The 19,682-nt window shown below is 55.6% G+C and overlaps 5 protein-coding genes across 5 annotated transcripts; 1 reads left to right on the top strand and 4 right to left on the bottom strand.

Moving 5' to 3' along the window:
• Nucleotides 1-1,004: 1,004 nt before the first annotated feature.
• QBC33DRAFT_516859 (uncharacterized protein) lies at nt 1,005-3,376 on the bottom strand (the record flags this gene model as incomplete). The annotated part of the gene is made up of 7 exons (XM_060426163.1): nt 1,005-1,830; nt 1,899-2,241; nt 2,315-2,377; nt 2,433-2,614; nt 2,686-3,090; nt 3,179-3,271; nt 3,330-3,376. The coding sequence occupies 7 exons, from the start codon at nt 3,374-3,376 to the stop codon at nt 1,005-1,007; spliced, it is 1,959 nt and encodes a 652-aa protein (XP_060281757.1).
• Nucleotides 3,377-5,439: 2,063 nt separating this feature from the next.
• On the bottom strand, nt 5,440-6,276 carry QBC33DRAFT_475977 (uncharacterized protein; the record flags this gene model as incomplete). Its single annotated transcript, XM_060425248.1, has 1 exon — nt 5,440-6,276. A coding segment is annotated over one exon (837 nt), but the record flags the coding sequence as incomplete, so codon positions are not given.
• A 2,843-nt stretch (nt 6,277-9,119) lies between these two features.
• Nucleotides 9,120-11,199, bottom strand: QBC33DRAFT_455399 (ARS binding protein 2-domain-containing protein; the record flags this gene model as incomplete). Its single annotated transcript, XM_060424769.1, has 3 exons — nt 9,120-9,680; nt 9,762-10,751; nt 10,810-11,199. 3 exons carry the CDS (start codon nt 11,197-11,199, stop codon nt 9,120-9,122), a joined length of 1,941 nt encoding a protein of 646 aa, XP_060281759.1.
• A 715-nt stretch (nt 11,200-11,914) lies between these two features.
• QBC33DRAFT_544636 (peroxisomal membrane protein PMP47B) lies at nt 11,915-13,758 on the top strand. Its single transcript, XM_060428473.1, has 3 exons — nt 11,915-12,388; nt 12,477-13,252; nt 13,337-13,758. Exons 1-3 carry the CDS (start codon nt 12,297-12,299, stop codon nt 13,459-13,461), a joined length of 993 nt encoding a protein of 330 aa, XP_060281760.1. The 5' UTR covers nt 11,915-12,296; the 3' UTR covers nt 13,462-13,758.
• On the bottom strand, nt 13,630-19,667 carry QBC33DRAFT_612485 (putative mak10 subunit). Its single transcript, XM_060432485.1, has 15 exons — nt 19,211-19,667; nt 18,977-19,151; nt 18,082-18,920; nt 17,973-18,029; nt 17,929-17,933; nt 17,736-17,810; nt 17,513-17,596; nt 17,295-17,409; nt 17,150-17,228; nt 16,269-16,394; nt 16,139-16,206; nt 15,932-16,060; nt 15,648-15,878; nt 15,128-15,589; nt 13,630-15,066 (listed from the first exon to the last, which is right to left on the bottom strand). Exons 1-15 carry the CDS (start codon nt 19,469-19,471, stop codon nt 13,834-13,836), a joined length of 3,939 nt encoding a protein of 1,312 aa, XP_060281761.1. The 5' UTR covers nt 19,472-19,667; the 3' UTR covers nt 13,630-13,833.
• Between the last annotated feature and the right edge of the window lie 15 nt (nt 19,668-19,682).

Raw genomic sequence — 19,682 nt, forward strand, 5'->3', positions numbered from 1 at the left:
CGAGGAGAGGGTGTTGAGGAGAGGGTGGAAAAGAGCGAGAGTCCTCGATTACATAGCAAATCTATATCTCCTTGTAGCTTCCATACACAATGTGTCTTGATCCCAAGATTGCCTCTCTCAACTTACTGCCAAACTATAGAGGGAGGTGCCAACATCTATATAACTAGCAGGTAAGTGCGAGGCTTGCAAGCCTCATACTTGCCTTAATCGAATGTGTCTATGCCGAGAACAGGGTGCCCACGGTAGGAAGGAAGGCGCCAGAAGGGATCAATCACAAACAGCAAACCAAGCATGTCTACTTCCTAACTTTCTGGGACTTTTATGCCCATTGTTGCTGCCCATGCCCTATAACGCGTAGGCAGGTGTGTTTGGATACTTTTCATGTGTCAAGAAACTGCTGTTCACTACTTTTGCAGCTCCCTTATACTTGCTCTTTATGTATTAACTTTGCCTATCCCACTCAAAAGGGCAGGGAAGGTAGTCTTATATTTGCACTTTCTATGCATTAAAATATGGGCAAGACAGGTGCATGCAACCTCCAAATCCCGTTAGCTGTGCCATTCGTTTTGGAATCTTGGAGCCGCATTTTAATAGAGGAGAAACGTGTTTTGTTTCCTGTTGCTCCGTCGCCTCGTCGGCGTCATTCAAAGTCGCCAGTGCCGTATTCTCCCGGGGGGGTGGGTAGGGGTTGGGTTTCTGGTGCTGACCCTGGTCTCCGCCACCGGCGCCTGGTGGAGCGCAGAAGCTTCGTAGGCACACTCTCGAGCAACAATCGCGGATTGGAGTTTCTCATGGCGGGTGACATTGCAACACCAACCAGGACTTTTGGCACCACTCATCGAAATTGCCGTTGAGAATTCTATTGACTGAAAAAGGTTGCGAGATTTATTTCGGCAAACAGGATGTTATACCAGCGAGAAAACCAGATACCTCCCCCCTCGCCTTTTCTCTCTCTTACTGGACCCATGCCACGGGTCTTGGGTATCAATGCCAACCCTTGATACTTAGGGTCTTGAGACGTCAGCAACCTTGGCCTCTGGCGTCACGTCCTCAAACTTGTCCTCTGAGCCGGCCTTATCACGGCCGTTACCGTCACTCACATGACCGGCCTCATCAAATCGATACAGCGGCTCGAGCACGGCGTCCTTCCGGCGGAGGATGTGGCGCCTGACGAACCATGGCAGGGACTTGGTGAGCTGGTACTTCATGAAGATGCTGGTGGGGACGGCGAAGACGTAGTCGAGCTCCTCGAGCGTGCGCTGCTTTGTCTCGGGCACCCAGAAGAAGATCATGGCGAGGGCGACGACGTTGAAGCCGGCGTACAGGCAGAAGGCGCCGAGGACGCCCAGGGAGGCCAGGATGGTCGGGAAGGTGATGGACAGCACGGCGGCCCAGAAGAGGCACGTGGACACGGCCCACGCCATGCCGACCTCGCGGTGGGAGAGCGGGAACACCTCGGCGCTGTAGGCGAAGGGCACGGGGCCCTCGCCGGGCGAGTAGAAGGCGGCGAAGATGTAGACGAAGAGCGCGACGAGGCCCATGTGCGCGCCGCCCTTTCCGGGGATGAGCGTGCAGAGGCCCGCGGCCAGCAGCGACCAGGCCATGTTGGGGAAGGTGAAGAGCAGCAGCGAACGCCGGCCAAACGTGTCGATGGTCCAGATGGCCGGCCAGGCGAAGAGGAAGTTGACCATGCCGAAGCCGAACGAGGCCAGGAGGGCGTTAAAAGCGGTCGTTCCAGCCTCCTCGAAAATGGTACTCGAGTAGAAGGCGATGATGTTGATGCCACACATCTGCTGAGCGATCATAACGGTGAAAGAAGCGAGTGTCGCACTGGACGAAAGCACCGCGTTAGCCTTCGGCTTGAAAACAAGAGGGAACATGAGTGGGATTGGCCATACCGTCGCACACGGGGAATGGTGAACAGCTCGATGAAGCGTTGGATGTAGTTGCTGTTGCCAATGACACTCTTCTCAATCTCAAGCTGTGCGTGGATATAGTACAAATCCCGGGCAGCCTGGATAGGGTTGTTTCGGAGCAGCAAGAGCGACTTGAACGCGTCCGCATATCGGCCCTTCTTCATATACCATCGTGGCGACTCCGGGCAGAGATAAATCAGTATCAGCAGTGGGACGGCAGGGATGAATGCGCTCCCCAGCTGTAGGCGCCACGAGATCGACCCAGTCTTTGCGACTGCTAGGTTGGCGCAGGTGCCGAGGAGGATGCCGAAGGCGGTCCACAACTCTGTTGTCAAAGAATATCTGTCAGGGCACAAAATTTTCGCTGAGGGAAGGGCCTTGTCACAGATTCCACTTACGCCAGGACATGACCAATGCTCCTCGGATGGCTGCGGGCGAGTTCTCGGCGGCGAAGATGGGTACTGATCAGGGGGGGTTAACACGGCGAGACACGTGCCTTGGCGAAGGAATACTAACCGCTGCTGGCCTTTGCTCCCATTCCGATTCCCATGAGCAGTCGACAAGCTAACAGTTGCTCCCATGTCTGGGTGAAGGCGCTGCCGATGACAGGCCACAGACAGAAATGGGCGGCGAAGAAGATGGCACCTCGGCGGCCGAGGTAGTAGTTCAGGGGATCCGAGATCCAGCAACCGATGAAGCTTGGGCACGGTTAGCCAACGAACGGTATCGGCCTGTTCGAGACTCAATGGGGTGGGATAAGAAGACATACGCGCTACCGATGTAAGGAGCCGAGTTGACCAGTCCGACGAGATAGGTATCGCGCTGGGAATCCTTGTCGCCAATGCCGAAGACGGTAGGGAACGACAAGTTTGCGCCATTGCTGCCTGTCTGATCCCAACCCTGGACGGCAGCGCCGATGGAGCAGGTGATGATGGTGAGGTAGAGGAGTCTCGGTACCCGCCATTTGTGGAGGACCTCCTTTTGAAGCGCATCGATTTCCTCCTGGTCAAGCTTCTCGGGACCGGAGATGTCCTCATATGACGACGGATCCTGGGCAACCAAAGCGCCCTTGCGGAGGATTTGAGCGTGCTCTTCCATGCCTCTCTCGTGGGCAAACTCGTCAACCTGCTTCATCAGTTCATGCTTCGGGATGCCAGCGAGGGGGTTCTTGATCCTAAAAACTCCGGGAGTCAGAAAGGAATTGCAGTCACTAAACTCCAGCCATTGGCCCGACTTAAGTGCCTAGGCAGGTAGGTACACACTTTGCTTCGACATTGGCGTTCAGATCAGGCACGGCGTCGGACACACGACGGCCCTTCTCCGCGTTAGACCCAGCTATCTGGCTGGCCTGCGTCCTGTGCAACAGCGTCAATAGAGGCAACAAGCATGGGCTTGCCTTTCCCGGTTACGTACACCTGGACAGGCTCGATAGCGCTAGCTTTGGGGTCGGATTTAGCCATGACGAGTTCCAAAGTTGAAGTTGGGTGAGTGGGAAGACGTCAGGTTGAGTCCTCCCTAGTGGAGCGCAACCACAGATACTTATAAAGAACCACGCATACGGGTTGGGGTCCGGGGCACTGACAGAAATACCTCCGCACAAGGCGGCGAAGGTATATAGTTAGACGCAGGGCGATCACCACTTTTCTCGCCCTTGCTGACCTTCTCCCCACTCCCGCCTCGTCACACAGGCAGGATCCGGGCATGCGTCTCCCAGACCCCAGAGACAAGGTGCACTGTACTGTACATGCACACACAATACATAGTGCACATCAGGTCGTACTAGTGCAACCTCCCTTCAAGGACACCGACCGAGGCATCCACGCACCGCCTTGGCAAGGCAGAGCCATTTTTTCCCGTTTCCTATCGCCAATGAGGAGCAGTCGTGGACAGCGGGAAGGTTGACCAGGACCTTGCGCGAATATGGTGTCTCCCAGACCAGTATCAAAAGACGCTGATCCGTCCCTTGATTGCTAGCGTTCCATTCCTTTGGCAATAACAAGTGGGTTCATCGGAGACACATCGAAGCGGAAGCAAGAAAACGATTCCATCGGGCCGAATTGGGGATAACCCAAAGCTGAGGAGTACATGCCGGATGTCGGGAAGCCAGTTTGGACGGGTTCCCCTACCTGCGAAGTTGCTACAGGCCGGTACCTCACCTTTGCGTTACCCAGGTACACGTCTCGTGTGCACGTTTCTGAGGCTCTCCGTCAAGCTTTGGGCCAAGCTTTGGCCGAGACAGACCGCCAGGTGAATCTCCCCTTGGACTAAGCAACGCTAGTCTGCACTAGCAAGGTAGGGAGACCGGTACTTACCAGCGCCCGGATATAGTGTGGAGGTTTTCCTTTACTCCCAGAAATTGCGACACGACCAACCACATTTTTGCAACGGCAAACAGGTGGTAAATAGGTCGATCCCGAGTCTTGAGCGTCTACCTACACTACACACGCGTGAGGCAGACCGTTACATCTTCTCCCCTAATGCTAAGGCAGAATATTAATTAAGCCATTCCTCAGAAAGGAAGGTAGGTGGCTGCTTGCGCGAGCAGCACCTCTTCCTCGCAGTGCAGTCAGCCACTGACGTCAAAGGGGTCCGCCGTCGTGCAGGCCATACGTATGTATACGTGTAGTGTGCCTGCGGGGCCGTGCATGAGATTCCCGGGGGAGGTGTGGGTAGTAGTGGGTGGGGCATCGTGGTCGTTGTGGTGACTTACCCGCACTTCGTAGTGTGGGAGAACAACATCCACTGCGGATGAGGGAGGCTGTATGTGATATCCAATGGGAACATATTCGGAACACGTCTTATTTGGAAGCGTAGAATTATGATTACATCTTTGAGAAGAGGTGCTGCACTATTTCAGGCCCCGAAGTCCCACGGTTGAGTTGGGTCCAAGCCCTCGAGCAAACCATTGCTGTTCTGTTGGACAGGCGGGGTCAATAAGAAAAAGAAAAAGAAGGCACACCGGGTGTACGGTTGCTTCTGCCTTGCATATTAAACAATATCTCGATTACAAAAGCGGTATACGGCTTGTCAATCCCATATATCTTAGCATCGGCATGTTTAGGTGAGCTAACTGTGTCGCTGTTGGTTCCTGCTTGAACTGTCCCCGGGCGTCGGATGTCTTGATGACCCATGAATATCCCTTGCGCCACCATTGTCAGTCTATTGAGAATGCGCCGCTAAGGCTTCCCGGAGCAAGTTAGACTCGGCCTTCTCCTTGTAGATACATATCTCGTGAGAGCAACCCCTTGCGCGGCAGGCTGTGTGCAGAGGGCATCGAGTGTCCACACGAGAGTCAAAGCCTCGACCCTCGGACAGAGCGAAAGGGATTCCATGGAGAGAGACTCTCTGCATGCATAAGCGCTTCTCTCATCTTCTGATCCACGTCTCCCACCCAAGCTTTCCACTTTGGCGTCGCCTTGTAGACCTGAGAGGGGCGACCTGCCAGTCGACAGTATATATCCCAACGTTTCTTCACTGCAACATGGTTGGAATGGAGGAACTGTTGGTGTTCGATCAAGTAGGTCGACGGCTGTCCTGTTGCGACTGTGTCCCATTTGCAGCCGAGCGGCGACCGGCAGTGGCCAACCTGGTGGTACGAGAGGATGGTGATAGTCCACAACTCCTGTCCTGGCTTCTTGGCGAGGTGTACTGGTCGTCGCTCGATGGTGGTTGTGAAGTCCGTTAAGCAAACTAGACACGACCCTGGCGCGCTCCAACACTGCTTGATGTAGCTGAAGGGGCCACGGCCGTCCCATGGGGACAGCTCTGGTATCCTTGTAGGGAGTTTGCCCCAATGGTTGACTGTAGGTCGATGCGTCGTGATATGGTGGCAGATATGGTGGTGGTGGAGGTACTCCAGTACGTCACGGTTATGATGAGGAGTTCCGCGTAGTACAAGCGTGTGCAAAAAGGAGAGAAATAACACGTCTTCTATGATCCTAGCCGATGACTTGATTACCCAGCCGTTGACGGAAGGCCGAATCTCAAACTCAAGCTGGCTTAGACGCAGTCCTCGGCCAGGCCAAAGTAATGCGCATTCCTCACGAGACGGACGTGATGAAACCCAACCGACCTCGGGTCTGCAGGGAAGGTCAAGATGTCTCAGATATCTCTGGCATGGTGCCCAATACGACGAGAAACGGTGTAATCGGAGGCAGCAGTAGCAATAGAAGAAATGACGCCTTAGGTCCTTCTCCAGGAGCAGGAGGAGATTTTCCAGGCTGGAGTCGTGCAGACTGCTCTTCGAGACAGGAAACAGTACGTAGAACGCAGACTTGCAGGTGAGCGACAACGCCGCAACCGACTCTGGAGGAAGGAATTCTGATATTTCGAACAAGATATCGAGGGGCTGGTTTAGCAAGAGCGAACCTGCCTGGTCGCTCACTGAAGGCCGAGTCCATCGCAGAGGGCGACGCCATAGAACTGCTCTCAATGAGGCAAGGATTCTTCTGTACATTTCAGGAGATGGAATCCTCGAGGTCGTTTCAATAAGGATAATCTGGAGAAGAGTTGAAGTATTTTCAATGATTGAAAGGTAGGTACGGTAGATAGTTGAAAGTGACGCGGAAGAACGAAAAGAGAGATTGTTGTGCGGCATGGTTGTGGTGATTAAGTTGTTGAATAAGGTGTTGATTAAGCTCACGTGGCGAAGTCGAGGGGGAGAATTCAGTCCATGTCGTTTCCATGTTACTTAAGTAGACTGTACCATCGTGTGGCATGGTATTGGATTAGGTTCACGGAAAGGGCGCGACGTAGGGGGTGTAAAACTGTAACGGACGATCGTCATGCACGGGCCACCCCCTTTCAACCCCTTTTCAGTTTATTATCTCTCCTTGATCAACATTAGGTAGGTTAGATGGGTAGGTAGTCTACCACTCGGTGACGGGCGCGTCCCGCACAAGCACCACGTCACCTAGCTTCCTTGGCCTTGCCATCCCCCTCGTCATTGCCCTCGTCCTCGTCGCCTTCCTGACTGACCTCGTCAAGAACCTGGCGGCACCCAAACTGCTGGTGGATCTGGAAACGGATTGAATGAGGGGAGTTACGGGCACTGACGGGAACTTGACGGTACAATGATTGGACTAGTAGGTAGGTGAAGCGGCTCACTCTCGACTTCCAGAAGCAGGGTCTCGGGATGTTCGAATGGGTCCCAGTTTGTGTGGCCCCGGTTGCCAGCTCCTTGATGAGTTCTGCGGCGTTGCTGAATGCGGTCGCGAGCCGCTCTGCGCACTAGAGCTCTGTGAGGGTAAGAGGGTACTGGAAAATGCACTCCTTCCAGTCCTGTGGGTTCTTCTGTCACTGGCGTCGAGAGAGCTACGAGAGGAAGAAGGTATTGGGGAGGCTTGGTTTGGGGGGAGGAAGATGTGGTTGATCGTGTACCCAATTACCTAACCAGCAGTCAACATCTTTGTTCCCCCGACTTACATTCCAGAGCTCCGAGAGGAGGCCCGCCTCCAATTTCTTGATGATGTTTGAGAGTCCAGACTGGGTAGCCAGAGGACGATGGTCACATCTGCTGGTCATGCCCCGCCTGCTCTGAGATCTGAAGGTGAACGCGTTTCTGGGAGGTGGAAAGCTGGAAGTTGTTGTTAGGGTGAAATATATCCCACCACACTTGACTTGGTTCCTTGAATAGGACCCTCAGGCTTCATGGGTGGAAACTCTGCCGAAGGCGCTGGTGGTGGACAGCATCCAGTCGTTGGGTCTATGCTCAACGGCGTTGCCTTCCATTATCGCCTGACCTACCTACCTTCCATATTTTTCCATATCATCCAGGTGGTATCGAAAAGCGAGTAAGATGGAGGGGGCCAGTCTCAGGTACTGCTGAATCTTCGCTGCCGCCGCTGAATTCTGCGGTCCATTCCTTCCTTTGGAAGCAGGAAATTAGTCTCTGCAGCTTCTGCAGTCTATGACTTTCGCTGGTAAGCAAGGCACTGGTCATTCAAAACGAGTTCCTGCCGTTTCTGTAGCCTATGCTTGCCTCTGGTAAGCGAGACTTGGCCTGGGAATGGCACAATCTGGAATCGATCTGTCAAGGTCGATGACAAGATTTGCCAACCTAGGGGCACAAGAAGCGTCGCGATCCGTTTCAGCTCCTGAAGGGCCCTAGACTTGCACGTGTTCTTGTGGCCACTGCTGCGTCAACGGCGGAGTCGCAACAGCATCACAACTCGCGGAGTTGTGAGCCTCTGGAAACCCTCGGGGGTTCCAACCCTGGAGTGCACTCAAGGGGTCCCCCAGCAATGGGACTGCATCTTGGAAGCGATGCTGGGGCCTAGTGACTAAGTGGCACTACCAAGAAAGTCCCTTACGAGACCCGGAAATCAACCAGGTGAGAGCTCCTCCGCCCAGTCCAGTCCAATGTCCTTGTCATCACTGACGAGTTGTTCAAATTGAACACGTCCCGAGGCCTGCAGGCCACCGGATTGCACCGGGATATGAGGTGGGGGCGGGGCGGCTGACCCGGTTCTTGAAGAGGTCAGTCAGGAAGGCGACGAGGACGAGGGCAATAAGGTCGCAGAGGGACGGCTAACGAGGATAGCCGAGTAAGGCTACGCATTGGAAGCTGCTAGGATTCCGGCCGTGTGAAACAGGGTTTTCCTAAGCAGGAGAGACAGCGACAAGGGTGACGAGGGGCTTCCACAACTACGACCTTATTGAATATATGGAAGAATTAGACCATTCAAACTGCCTTGTGATAGGCGGCTACTCTCTCTTCATCCGTGACCACTCCGCACCCAGCAACCCGCATCTGGTACACTACATCCTGTTGCTATCGATATTGCCGTCGCTGTTGCATCGCTGTCGTCATGATTGCCCTCATAGCTCCTGCCACCGTAGTGGTTGATGGTGGGCAAAGTCATCATAGTAAGACACCAAGACGTGAGAGCGACGCCTGTTCTTCTCGTATGTGTAGTCCACAGATGATTTGGATTGGCATCAAAACTCTGTGCTGTTGTTAAAAGTGGATTCATCTCTTGCCCATATGCGTTAATACTGGGTCTTCAGCCTGAGAAGGCCCCTTTGCCCGAATCCGCATGTTCCACTGCCACTGATCCTCCCTTATTTACATTCCCTGGCTCGACAATAGGTGATTCCGGATGCGGCAGCAGGAGTCAACTGAATATACCCAGTCTAGAACATGAATTGGGTTCCCGTACATCTTGCCCATGATATATTATTTACTCCGTCCCAGGGCTGCCCTCAATTCCCCGGCCGAGGATCCTTCAGCGACTCCACAACCCGGTGCCGCAGGTCAGCCAGCTCCTTGTCTCTCTTCTTGACGACATCGCACATCTCCTTGTACTTCTGCTGCCACTGCTCGGCGGTGGCGTCCCCCCCGCTGGCCGGCGGAGTCGCGGAGTCGCCGCCCTTCCCTGGCACCTTCCACCTATCGTGCATGACGGTCTCCTCCATCGAGTAGATCCCGCGGAGGTCACCCAGCCTCAACTCCCAGGTGCACGAGTACTTGTTGCGGTCCGGAAGCTCCCCGAGGCGCGTGATGGCGACATTCGTCGTGCTCATGAGCAATTTTGCCCCGGCGAGGGCGGCCAGGTTGATCAGGAAGGCATCCTTCGTGACGGCTGCCTTGAGGAGGTTGTCAATGACAGTGGCGATTATGGCAGATGCCTCGTCGACACCGCACGGCGGTATTCGGTTGCCCTTGGCATCGTACCAATTGGCTGACAATACCTCATGCGCAAAGTACGCCTCCAGCTCATCCATGTTCGTACGGTCGGTGGGGTCGCCGAATCGAGCCTGTAGCTGAGGAGCAGCAGGCCCGGACGTGCCAGCAGAAAAGGGAGACGATCCTCCGCCTCTCCCACCTCCCGAAATGTCGTTTACTATGCCTTTAGGCGATATGTTTAGAGGGATTCTTGTGGTTTCCTGTCCGACATCATCGGCAGCCATGGGTGCTTGCCCATTTACCATCAAGAGTGGCGGTGGCGTAGCCAATCTAACCTCGCCTCCAACCCGGGCCGGAACCTGCAGCGACAACCTACTGCGCTTGGCTGGCCGTGTATTCTGCGTGTCTTGGTTTGGTGCTGGCTCATTTGTAGACACGGTTGGAGGAGCGGGAGCAGGAGCGGCAGCGGGAGTGGCCGGGACGGCGAAAGGAGCAGGAGGGGGAAGGACGGCACTGCGGCTGCCGTTCTCCTCGGCACGGGGTGGTATCTTGAAACTTGGTACATCTGTCGATGGAAAGGCAGAGAAAGGACCGTCGTTGTTGGTTCGGTTCATAGGAGGTCGGCCGCGAGCCTTGCCCTTCCCTGCCAGCCCGGTGCGCCATGCGGACGACACTACTTTCGCCCCGTGTCGCTTGCTCAGCCGAGGTTTGGAAGGCGAAATGGCAGACTTCGGTTCATCTACCCAAAACAGGTTTCCCGTGGATGGCGTAATTGCGGACTGGGGGTAAGCAGTCAACGGCGTTTGGACCACATCCGAAGTCGTCCAGGGGGGGCCCGATGGCTGGCCCGTTCCGGCGCTCAACCTCAATGACTCGGAAACGGGGAAGACGAAGACGCTCCCTCTGCCGTCCGGGTGAGCAGACCACGGGCCAACTCCGTCGAGACGGGCAGCATCGTATTCCTCCTCGCCCACTGGCTGCTGAGACGGGGATTTGCTGTGGTCGTCGTCCTCTGCTTTCCGCCTACCCCTGCGAGGCCGTATCTGTGGCAGCAAGGCCCTGAGGGCCATGTCGTCTTCCGCCGCGACACCATCTCGTCCGAGCTCGCTGACGGGGTTCGGATCGGATGGGACGCTTGTCCAATACGGACCCGGCCGTCCCATGAGATAGTCGAAAAACGCATCCACGTGCATGGAGCGCATCCATCGCTGTCTTTGTTAGCGGCTGGAGGGCCTCGCAGCTGTGCCATTGGAGACGCCTCCCTACCTTTAAGCGGACTGCATATTGCTGTATCCTCTGCGAGCTCTGGCCCTTATCCTGGTCAGGGGGTTCGACTCCCAGCTTTAAGGCCAATTCGATCCAGGTCTTGAGCTCCTTTGCTTCCAACTGCTTGATCAATTCAAACAGGGTCCAGGTCTTGAAGCTCTTGCCACCACTCTTGGGCGGGGCCTGGAACGACTCCCTTAGAGCCGCCGTGTCGGTGTCCAGGGGAACAGCCGGGTTACAATAGAGAATGAAATTGACATAGGCATCCTCTATCGTCTCCTCCGAGACGTACCTGTCTGGCAGCACAGGCCGAACCAACGACGAGCGTGAGCCAACATGGCGGCTCGAAGTTGGCGATGCTGTCAAGCCCAACTGAGGCTGTCGCTGCATGATGCTGGTCTGCAGATGCTGTCGATCATAAGATATTCATGTAGCTTGACATGAAACAGCCAGGTCAACACAGCTCGTGCTTATTGGAGATTGTACCAATAGAGCAGGTACTTGAGACGGGGCGCATATTCGCATCCCGCGATGCCTTCAACTCAGCGCTCACACTGAATGACTGAAGGTAGAGAGATCAGTAGGTAGGTGAGGTGATGCGAGGGAGTTGGGCGGCTAGTCGGGTAGCCTAAGGTAGGTGATGAGGTTGTGGAGCTCTACCGAAGATCCAGCCTCCTGAGCTCTTGACGTTGGTTGTTGTAGATTCTCGGGCGATAGACGGACAGTGTGTGAGAAGAAGTCAGCTCGGCCTGCTCCTTCGACTCAATTGCAAGAACTCAACGCGCCGTGTTCATTCAATGTTCAACCAGAGAGGTCCTTTGGAAAGCGTATTATTATCGTGAAACGAGCCGCGTCCAGCCACCCGCACGCCGTCGCATGAGCTTCTTTCCAAAAATAGACTGTTCTGTGGGGTTTAGGCCGTACCGTGTTTAGCACTGTAGTAAGACCCCAAATTGTCACATGCAGCCGTGGGAATCGCTGTTGCACGTGGCAGGATCTCAGTTTCCGGCGCTCAGACCACAGTGCCGATTCCACCTCGGTCGCGAGTGCGCAGCATGCCGACGACAGAAGCGGACAGTCTCGTCATAAATATAGACCTGGACATCTCTTGTTCATTGACAAGCTGGGATTCAAGATGGCCATCGGGCCGGGTTGTATTGAGCCTCATAAAGAGGCCTAACTCTCTCTCGAAGTGGGACATAATTAGAGCCTGTGCGCCTCCCACAGCTAAAATCACATGGAAGCTGCCCCTCTCTCTCTGTGTGACGTCTGACGTCTTGCCGGACCAAGCCGGTAGTTTACCAAGGGGGTTACAGCTGCTAATCGGACCTCGGCTTTCCTCCACATCTTATTGTAATGCGCCGCGCAGCAATGGCGCGAAGCTACAAGAAGTCTATTATCTCAAGACTCCATTGTCCTCATCCCCAGTGAAGTCATCTTCTGTATCACGAGTAGCTGCTCTCCCAACAACCTGCATCGAAGCAAACATGTCGCAATCGAAGCCGGTCCTTCCCCAGAACGATAATGTCGCCCATGCGCTTGCCGGCGCAGGAGGGGGTATCCTTTCCATGGTGTTGACGTACGGCTCCTCCCTTGCTCCCATCCCATCCCCGGAATACCGTCCCCGAGTCTCCCAGCTAACGCGCCCCGGAAACCGGGCATCTCAGCTACCCACTCATCACCCTCTCCACGCGCGCGCAGGTCGAGTCGAAGCGCGCACACACGGCCTTCGTGACCGCCGTGCAGCGGATCGTCGCCCGCGAGGGCCTGGCGGGCCTGTACGCGGGGCTCGACAGCGCGCTGGTGGGCATCAGCGTGACCAACTTCGTCTACTACTACTGGTACGAGTGGACGCGGGGCTTCTTCGAGGCCGCCGCAACCAAGGCCGGCCGCGCCAGCAAGAAGCTCACCACCGTCGAGTCCATGATCGCCGGCGCTATCGCCGGCTCCGCCACCGTCATCCTGACGAACCCCATCTGGGTCATCAACACGCGCATGACCACCCGGAAGCGCCACGACCAGGACCAGGAAGACGGGGAGTCGTCGGCCGCGGCCGAGGAGGGCACGGCCGGCGGCTCGAAGCCGGCAGCCCCGAAGCCGACCACCACCATCGGGACGCTCCTCAGCCTCCTCCGGAACGAGGGCCCGCGCGCGCTGTTCGCGGGCGTCGTCCCCGCCCTGGTGCTGGTCATCAACCCGATCCTGCAGTACACGCTGTTCGAGCAGATGAAGAACGCCGTCGAGCGCCGCCGGCGCGTCACCCCGGCCATCGCCTTCCTGCTGGGCGCCCTCGGCAAGCTGTTCGCCACCTCGGTCACCTACCCCTACATCACCGTCAAGAGCCAGATGCACGTCGCCGCCCACGACGGCGAGAAGAAGGAGGGCATGGCCGCCGCCATCAGGAGGGTCATCAGGGAGGAGGGCTACGCCGGCCTCTACAAGGGTGAGTTCGAGTCGGCTTTGCTGCCCATCTGATCCGTGTTTGAACGCCCTCGGGGGTCAAAGGCTGACTTTTGGGTGTTTTTAGGCATTGGGCCCAAGGTCACACAGAGCGTGCTAACCGCGGCTCTCCTCTTCGCCTTCAAGGACGTCTTGTACGAGCAGACGGTTCGGCTGAGGAGTACTATGGCAAGGAAGCGTCTTGCTGCGTAAAAGAAATGTGCTCGGGACGAAACGTCGGCGCCGGCATAGACGACCGAAGCCAGAATGACTTTGCTGTACTAGTCGAGGATGCGTTCACATTGTGACTGCCCAGCACCAGGGCTGCAACTTGGTTGAGATGGATTACAACACGGAGTAGGCGAAGTGAGGAAGTTTTGGAGTAGGTAGTTATACTGATCAGATTGTGTGTACATTAAGCCGCTATGAGGTGTAAGCTAGGCATGAGAGACCGCGGATAAAGGGAGTGAGCAGGAAAAGGGGTATATAGGTACAGGTTACGTTCGCTAATGCCCCCTTGAACCATGTGAACTGGACGTGTGCAGCTCTCCCTAAACTCGAACAAGGGAACTGAGGATGGCGGGACTAAGTACCTGACACGCTTGGCACAACCCACCAGTCGTGATATCTGTCCCCAGGGGGCTTGATATCGATCTTCAAATTCAGTGGCTTGCCCTCGGGCGTGTCCGCAAGGACCTTCTCCACGACGCTGATGACGACGCCGGTGGCGATAGCCGACTTACAGCAATTCACGATCCCAGCGGCCCACTTCTTATGGCTATTGATGGTGAACGACTCCATCTCGTCCAGCTTCTTCAGCACCTCATAACCCTGCCTCGCGCCCGCAACGGCCCGCTTCGCATATTCGAGGAGGCTAGCCGTGGAGGTTTCGGGCTGGGCCGAGGCACGCGTAAAGGCCTCGAACGACGGCAGTTCGGGAAGTCCGATGGGCGCGAATGGTTTCATGCGGATATCGTACCGGAGAGCGTCAGTGCTGTACGGCCGCGGGGGCTGCACGACGAGCTTGAGGCGCTGCAGCGCGGTATACAGACACACAAGGGCATCGGCCAGCTCCCAGACGACGGCGGCATCTAGCATGGTGAGGCGGAGATACGCGAGGGATTTCAAGAATTGCGCCTCTTTGGTCGCGCTCAGGCCTTGCGGCCGCGCCCTATGATCATCCAGGCTGCGGACAGTAAAGGCCTTGATGCGTTCCACGTGCTGAGCTCGCGTCTTGGCAAGGTAGCTGAGGTACCAGTACATGCCAGCCAACTCGTCTGCTTGATAGATGTCAAGTTCAAACCCCAGCTGGACTATCCACTCCATGAGCCGCAGTTTGTAGAGATAGGCCCAGGAAGACAGCGGGAGCGAATAAGCAAGATCCGACCCGGCACCCAGGGTCTGATGAACCATGGGCTGCTCCTCGAGCTGGATCTGCAGAAGCTGGTCGATCCCTTCTGCGTCAACCTGAACTGTCTCCCAGTCCTGGATGGCATGGCAGAGGGTTCGGCGGACTCGGGACCTATTTTGACAGAAGGCCCTAAAAATGTCCAGGTAGGACTGAGCGGCCCTTTGGCGGAACACTTCCATCTGGTGTGCCATGGCAAAGCGTGGGTCGTGTGGCACCTCGATCGTGTCGTTGACACGATCGAGCAACCGGCTGCCAGGGAGGACAACGATTGAAAGATCGTCGTCAATAACCTGGCGTATGCTGAGGGAGCCTAGGATCATCATATCCGAGAAGAGAAAGGTCTGGAGGAGGGTGCGGATATAGACGAGCGGCTGGGGCTTCTTCGCCTGGAAGGAGAGCACGAGGTTCTTTCTCCTGTCAGCAGAGAAGAATACGGGCCAGGAAGATATCCAAATGGGGGTTTCTTACGAGAAGGCTCTGCGAGTCGGAGAACTCGAGCATGCCAGTGACTTCTTGCCCATCCGTGACGAGCCGCTTGAAATTCGAATACGTTTCCTCAAAGCTGAGCTGCACGATCGGTCTAGGCGGCATTGTACTAGCAAGCCGACGTTGTAGCTTGGTGCTAAACGCCTCGAGCACGGGAGTCCCCAGCGAATGCGACTTGTTGATCGAGTCCAGGAGCGCGCCCATTTGGATCCACGGCGTCTTCAACGACTGAGGATTACTTCGAAACTCCGACAGCTGCGTGGCTCTGAGGAATGATAGTCTCAGCTCCAGCCTGAAATCCAAGGCCTGGGCAATATCGTCCCCAAGGGTAGGCCGGGCCCTGTGTAGTATGCCGCGGGCTTCATGGATGACGTCCCGGATTTCTTCTCTGTCGATGTTGTCCAGCAATCTTCTGTCATAAGTGTTTGTGACAAAGTCTTCTTCCTAACCGGCGACAGGGCTTAGTACGATGGCGGTCGTAATGACGATGTTGTGACATTACCTCGTAATAGTGCTCGGACTTGATCCGCTCGATCACGTACCAGCAGACTTTAAGCATGCCTAGGCAGTACGCCCTGAGAACTGCCACTAGAGGATCACTCTGAGACTCGGGGCTCCGATTCCTCACAAAGTCGGCGTCTTCAACTGTGATGGGGGGCGGCACCAAGATGGCCTCGACGTAAACGTTCGTAAAGAGAGTCTGGGAAAGCGGGTATCCGAGGTGCCAGGCCATCTACTCTTCTCGTCAGCTGGGGCAATGAACAGCTCATTCACGGAAGCCCGAACCTCGTGGCAGAGCAGCTGGTCAATTATGCCCAAAACCTCTCCGCCGGCGAGTGGCCTGGTCAAGTCGTAGTCGTCATCAAGGGACTCACCAGGCCCAAGACAGCCGCTATCCATCTTGGGGTCCATGACCTATGCCAGTGTCTGTTAGTGGACTTGTTCAGAGAACATGGGGGCTATCATCATGCCCCGTAGATAGAGTATGCGCACCTCAATAGCGCCGACGGACTCGAAGAGAGTGAAATGGCCATCCTTGACAAGCTGGCCGGGCTCCAAGGCTACGGAGACAGTCAATAACCACCTGGGTACCTAACACATGGGCCTTCGCTGGTGGTCATACTTCTGGCAGCGTTGAGGAACTTGCTTGTAATGTCTAGTGCAATGATGCCCTCACTTGACATGGCTGGCGGCGGAGCTTCGTCGTAGTCCAGGCTGGAGCCCTGGTTAATTGAGAGCCCAAGGAACTCTGTGATTGAGCTTTAGCGATGATTCCCCGCTGACCAGAAATTGATACGGTCATACCCTTGGAGACAGCGCTCTCATCTTGGAGCATCTTTAGATACTATCGCCGGCAATTGGATGTGAACTTCATCTGTTTGTTTTTCTTCTCCGGAAAATGGGTGGATTGGTGGGCTAGAGGTGTGCGCGCTGGCTCCGGATGTCAGGCGAATCGACGGGAAGCCCATGTTGGGCACCGGAGACTCGCTAGGGGCAGCCAAAATCAACGATAAACTTTATCAGGAAGCAGCCATGCGCGCACCTCCCCAATTCGTAACGAAATAATGGTACCTACCTACCTAGAGGTAACTGCCCGATTACGACCGGGTTTGCGAGTTCCCGTCGTATCATGATTGTAAGGCAGGCTCGTACTAGACAATACCTACCTACTGGGCAACAGGAAAATGGAAATGGTGGATGCTACTGCCGAGCTAGGCCAGGTCCAACGGTCTCCGCCGGACTGGTTCGGGAATGCTACAGTGACAAGCAACACCAAGGGCGACAACAAATCCACAACATGGCTCAATGCTCTCAGCCGTAGGACCCTTTGCATAGTACGTCTATGGACTGCCAAGTATGGTACAAGTTATTCTCCAGGAGAACAGAGATTCGCTCTGGTTCCCCTCCATCCTTTCATGGACACAGCGGGTCATTCTTGCTCGAGCCCTCCTCCCCCCAAATGCCCTGCATTATTTCACCTCTCCGATGATGCCGATTAGGAACTCGGGCCGGCATTGGCAGCCGCGGCCATTGCGGCGCTGTTCGCTTCGGCTAGTGGCTTGGACTCGCTCGGCTTGCCGTTCTTGCGGGATATTTCGTTCAGCGTCTCGAGTCATCGCGCGGGGGGCATTGAAGCGGTCCAACTCACCGTCCACTTGGAGAATCTAAGATCCATTTCTCCCCGGCGCTCGGCTGCTAGCCTCAAATCATCCTTCAAGCTTCGGCGGACGACGCGCGCGGCGACGGCCAGGTAACGGTTGTAGCTAGACGAGAAAAGATTCGTTAGTCCATCGGCAAGCTTTGTCTCCCGAGCGCAATCCGGACGCTACTTGGAAGATTATAGGTAGAAAAGGCCAATTGACTCACGTAATGCCTGCGGCTTTCCACGCGAACGACATTTTGACGGTTTTTGGAGTTGTGACGGGGGTTGAAGAAGAGTTGGATACGGTTCTGCCGAGAAATCGTCCCGCTCATTCACGACAACCGGGAACTAGTCACGTGGGGTTGTCCACGTGACGTGGTGGTGCTCTCTATCCCGTCCTCCGGATTGAACATGACATAAAAGCCACCCCTTACGATTGTTCCCTACTGTTTTCTTTTCGTTCTCTTCATAAGCACCTCACTTAATGCAATAACAATATCAATCAATGTAAATGTCAAAATGCTGGGTGGAAATAAGCGTCAAGTCTAGGTTGTGAGGGTACTATTTGCACAAAGGACTCGCCATCATCCCCAACGGCTGATACTGTTGTTACAACTTTGCCTCTTCATTTCCCCATTACCAACTCTATACCTTTAGTCCAAGATCATCTGCGAAAGGCAACACATGGAGATCACCAACAGCGGCAACGCTCGCCTTGCCATCCAACAGGCACTTTGCAGTCTGACACGAACTGTTAGCCGATTCCAAAACGTCTAGATAGGGCATCACTTACAGCCTTCAGCTTCTCTGCCGTGACGGATTCCAGAGCCTTGATGGCTTGGGCCACTTGGAGAACCTTGCCGCCCTGGACGAGGTTCGTGCCAGCTGCGACAATGCCGGTACCGCTGGTCTCACTCGACGAGAGCAGTTCGAACTTGGCCCTGGCGATGGCTTTCGTCAGATCCTCCTTGGCGACCGAGCCAGTGACGATGCTCTTGAGAGCCTTGACGGATTCCTCTGTCGCCTTCTTCACGGCGGTGGCAGGGCCACTAATCTGGATGGTCAAGAGACCAGCGTCGGAGTAGGCAATATTGCTCGCGCGGGCACGGGAGTAAGGTGCCGTCGCCGCAGCCTTGGAAAGGAGGGTGAAGCCCGCAGACCAAGGAATGCTCGAGTCGCCACCGAGCAGCGCAGCCAGGACCGAAGTCTCTGGCTTGCTCTCTGCAAGGGAAGCTCCAGGGAAGGCGATAACGTAGGCGCTGTCACCGACGCGAGAGCTACGCTGCTCACCACCAAAGTACTTGGAAGCGGCAGTGTTGAGAGCCAATTGACTCGCGCCCGACGCGGGTAAGGATTTGAACAAGGGCTCAATCCACTTGGCCAAGCCAGCCTCAGTTGCACCGTCTGCGACCACGGCAATGTTGGCCTTGTTGTAAACAGCGTGGGCGAAGTTCGCGACAGAGTTCTCGTTGAGATAGGCGCCCACCGGGGTAGTGCTTGTTGGGTAGAGCGGTGCACCAAGGCCGGTGTGGAAAGCGGACGAGTGGGCCAGATCCAGAGCCAGAGCGAGGGCGCTGATGCTCTCCTGCTTCATAGAAATGACGTGCTCAATCTCCTCATGGAATTCGTATGCTTGTGGCAAATCAGCACAGTCCTCTCTACACGTTCCTTCTCTCTATGCCACATACTCGTGTATTTGGTTTGTGAAATCACCTCGGCAAGAAGCTCAGCGAAGTAAGGCAGATCCTGGCGTAGGAAGTTTGCCTGAAGAACTAGGGCTTCCCGGGTGTGATACGCAGTCAATTGGCCGCCCAAGAGCTCAGACTCGCGGACGATTCGCAAGGCAGACCGTTTCTGGGTGTTCTGCACCAACAATCCTAATTAGCTCAAATTCGATCAGGGCCGAATGGGAGGGTGCCGACCTTGAACGCGAACTCCTCCAGGCCAACAGTCAAACCGGGGACAGGCTGGTATCTGGTACCAGCTTTGGAGACGATGGCCAGTCTTGTCGTGGGACCGTGAGAATCCTTCGAAGCCACCTTGACGCCAGCAATGTCTGTCGGCTCGAATGACGACCCGGTTGTTGCTGCAGCCGCGAAGCTCCGTCTTTGGGCGAGCTGAGCACAGCTCTGCCCGCGGAGCGCCAGCTGGCTTCCCCTTGCGAGAGTCGACCGGGAGATCATTGTAAGGGGGGTTGTTGCCGTCAATTGACAGGTTGGAGAAGTCTGCGACAGATCAGAGAAGCTTCAACAAGTCATCCGAGTGTTGTTCCACAATAGCCCATCAACCTAGTCCCGGCTTCCGTGCAATTTTCGGGAGGAAAATAGCTGAACCGAGCCGATTTACCACTGGCAATTACGCATGTTCCCATTGGCCAGGTCTCCACTGCCTCCC

This window comes from Phialemonium atrogriseum, assembly GCF_030411735.1.
Source record: "Phialemonium atrogriseum strain 8032-3 unplaced genomic scaffold QBC33scaffold_19, whole genome shotgun sequence".
Taxonomy (NCBI): domain Eukaryota; kingdom Fungi; phylum Ascomycota; class Sordariomycetes; order Cephalothecales; family Cephalothecaceae; genus Phialemonium; species Phialemonium atrogriseum.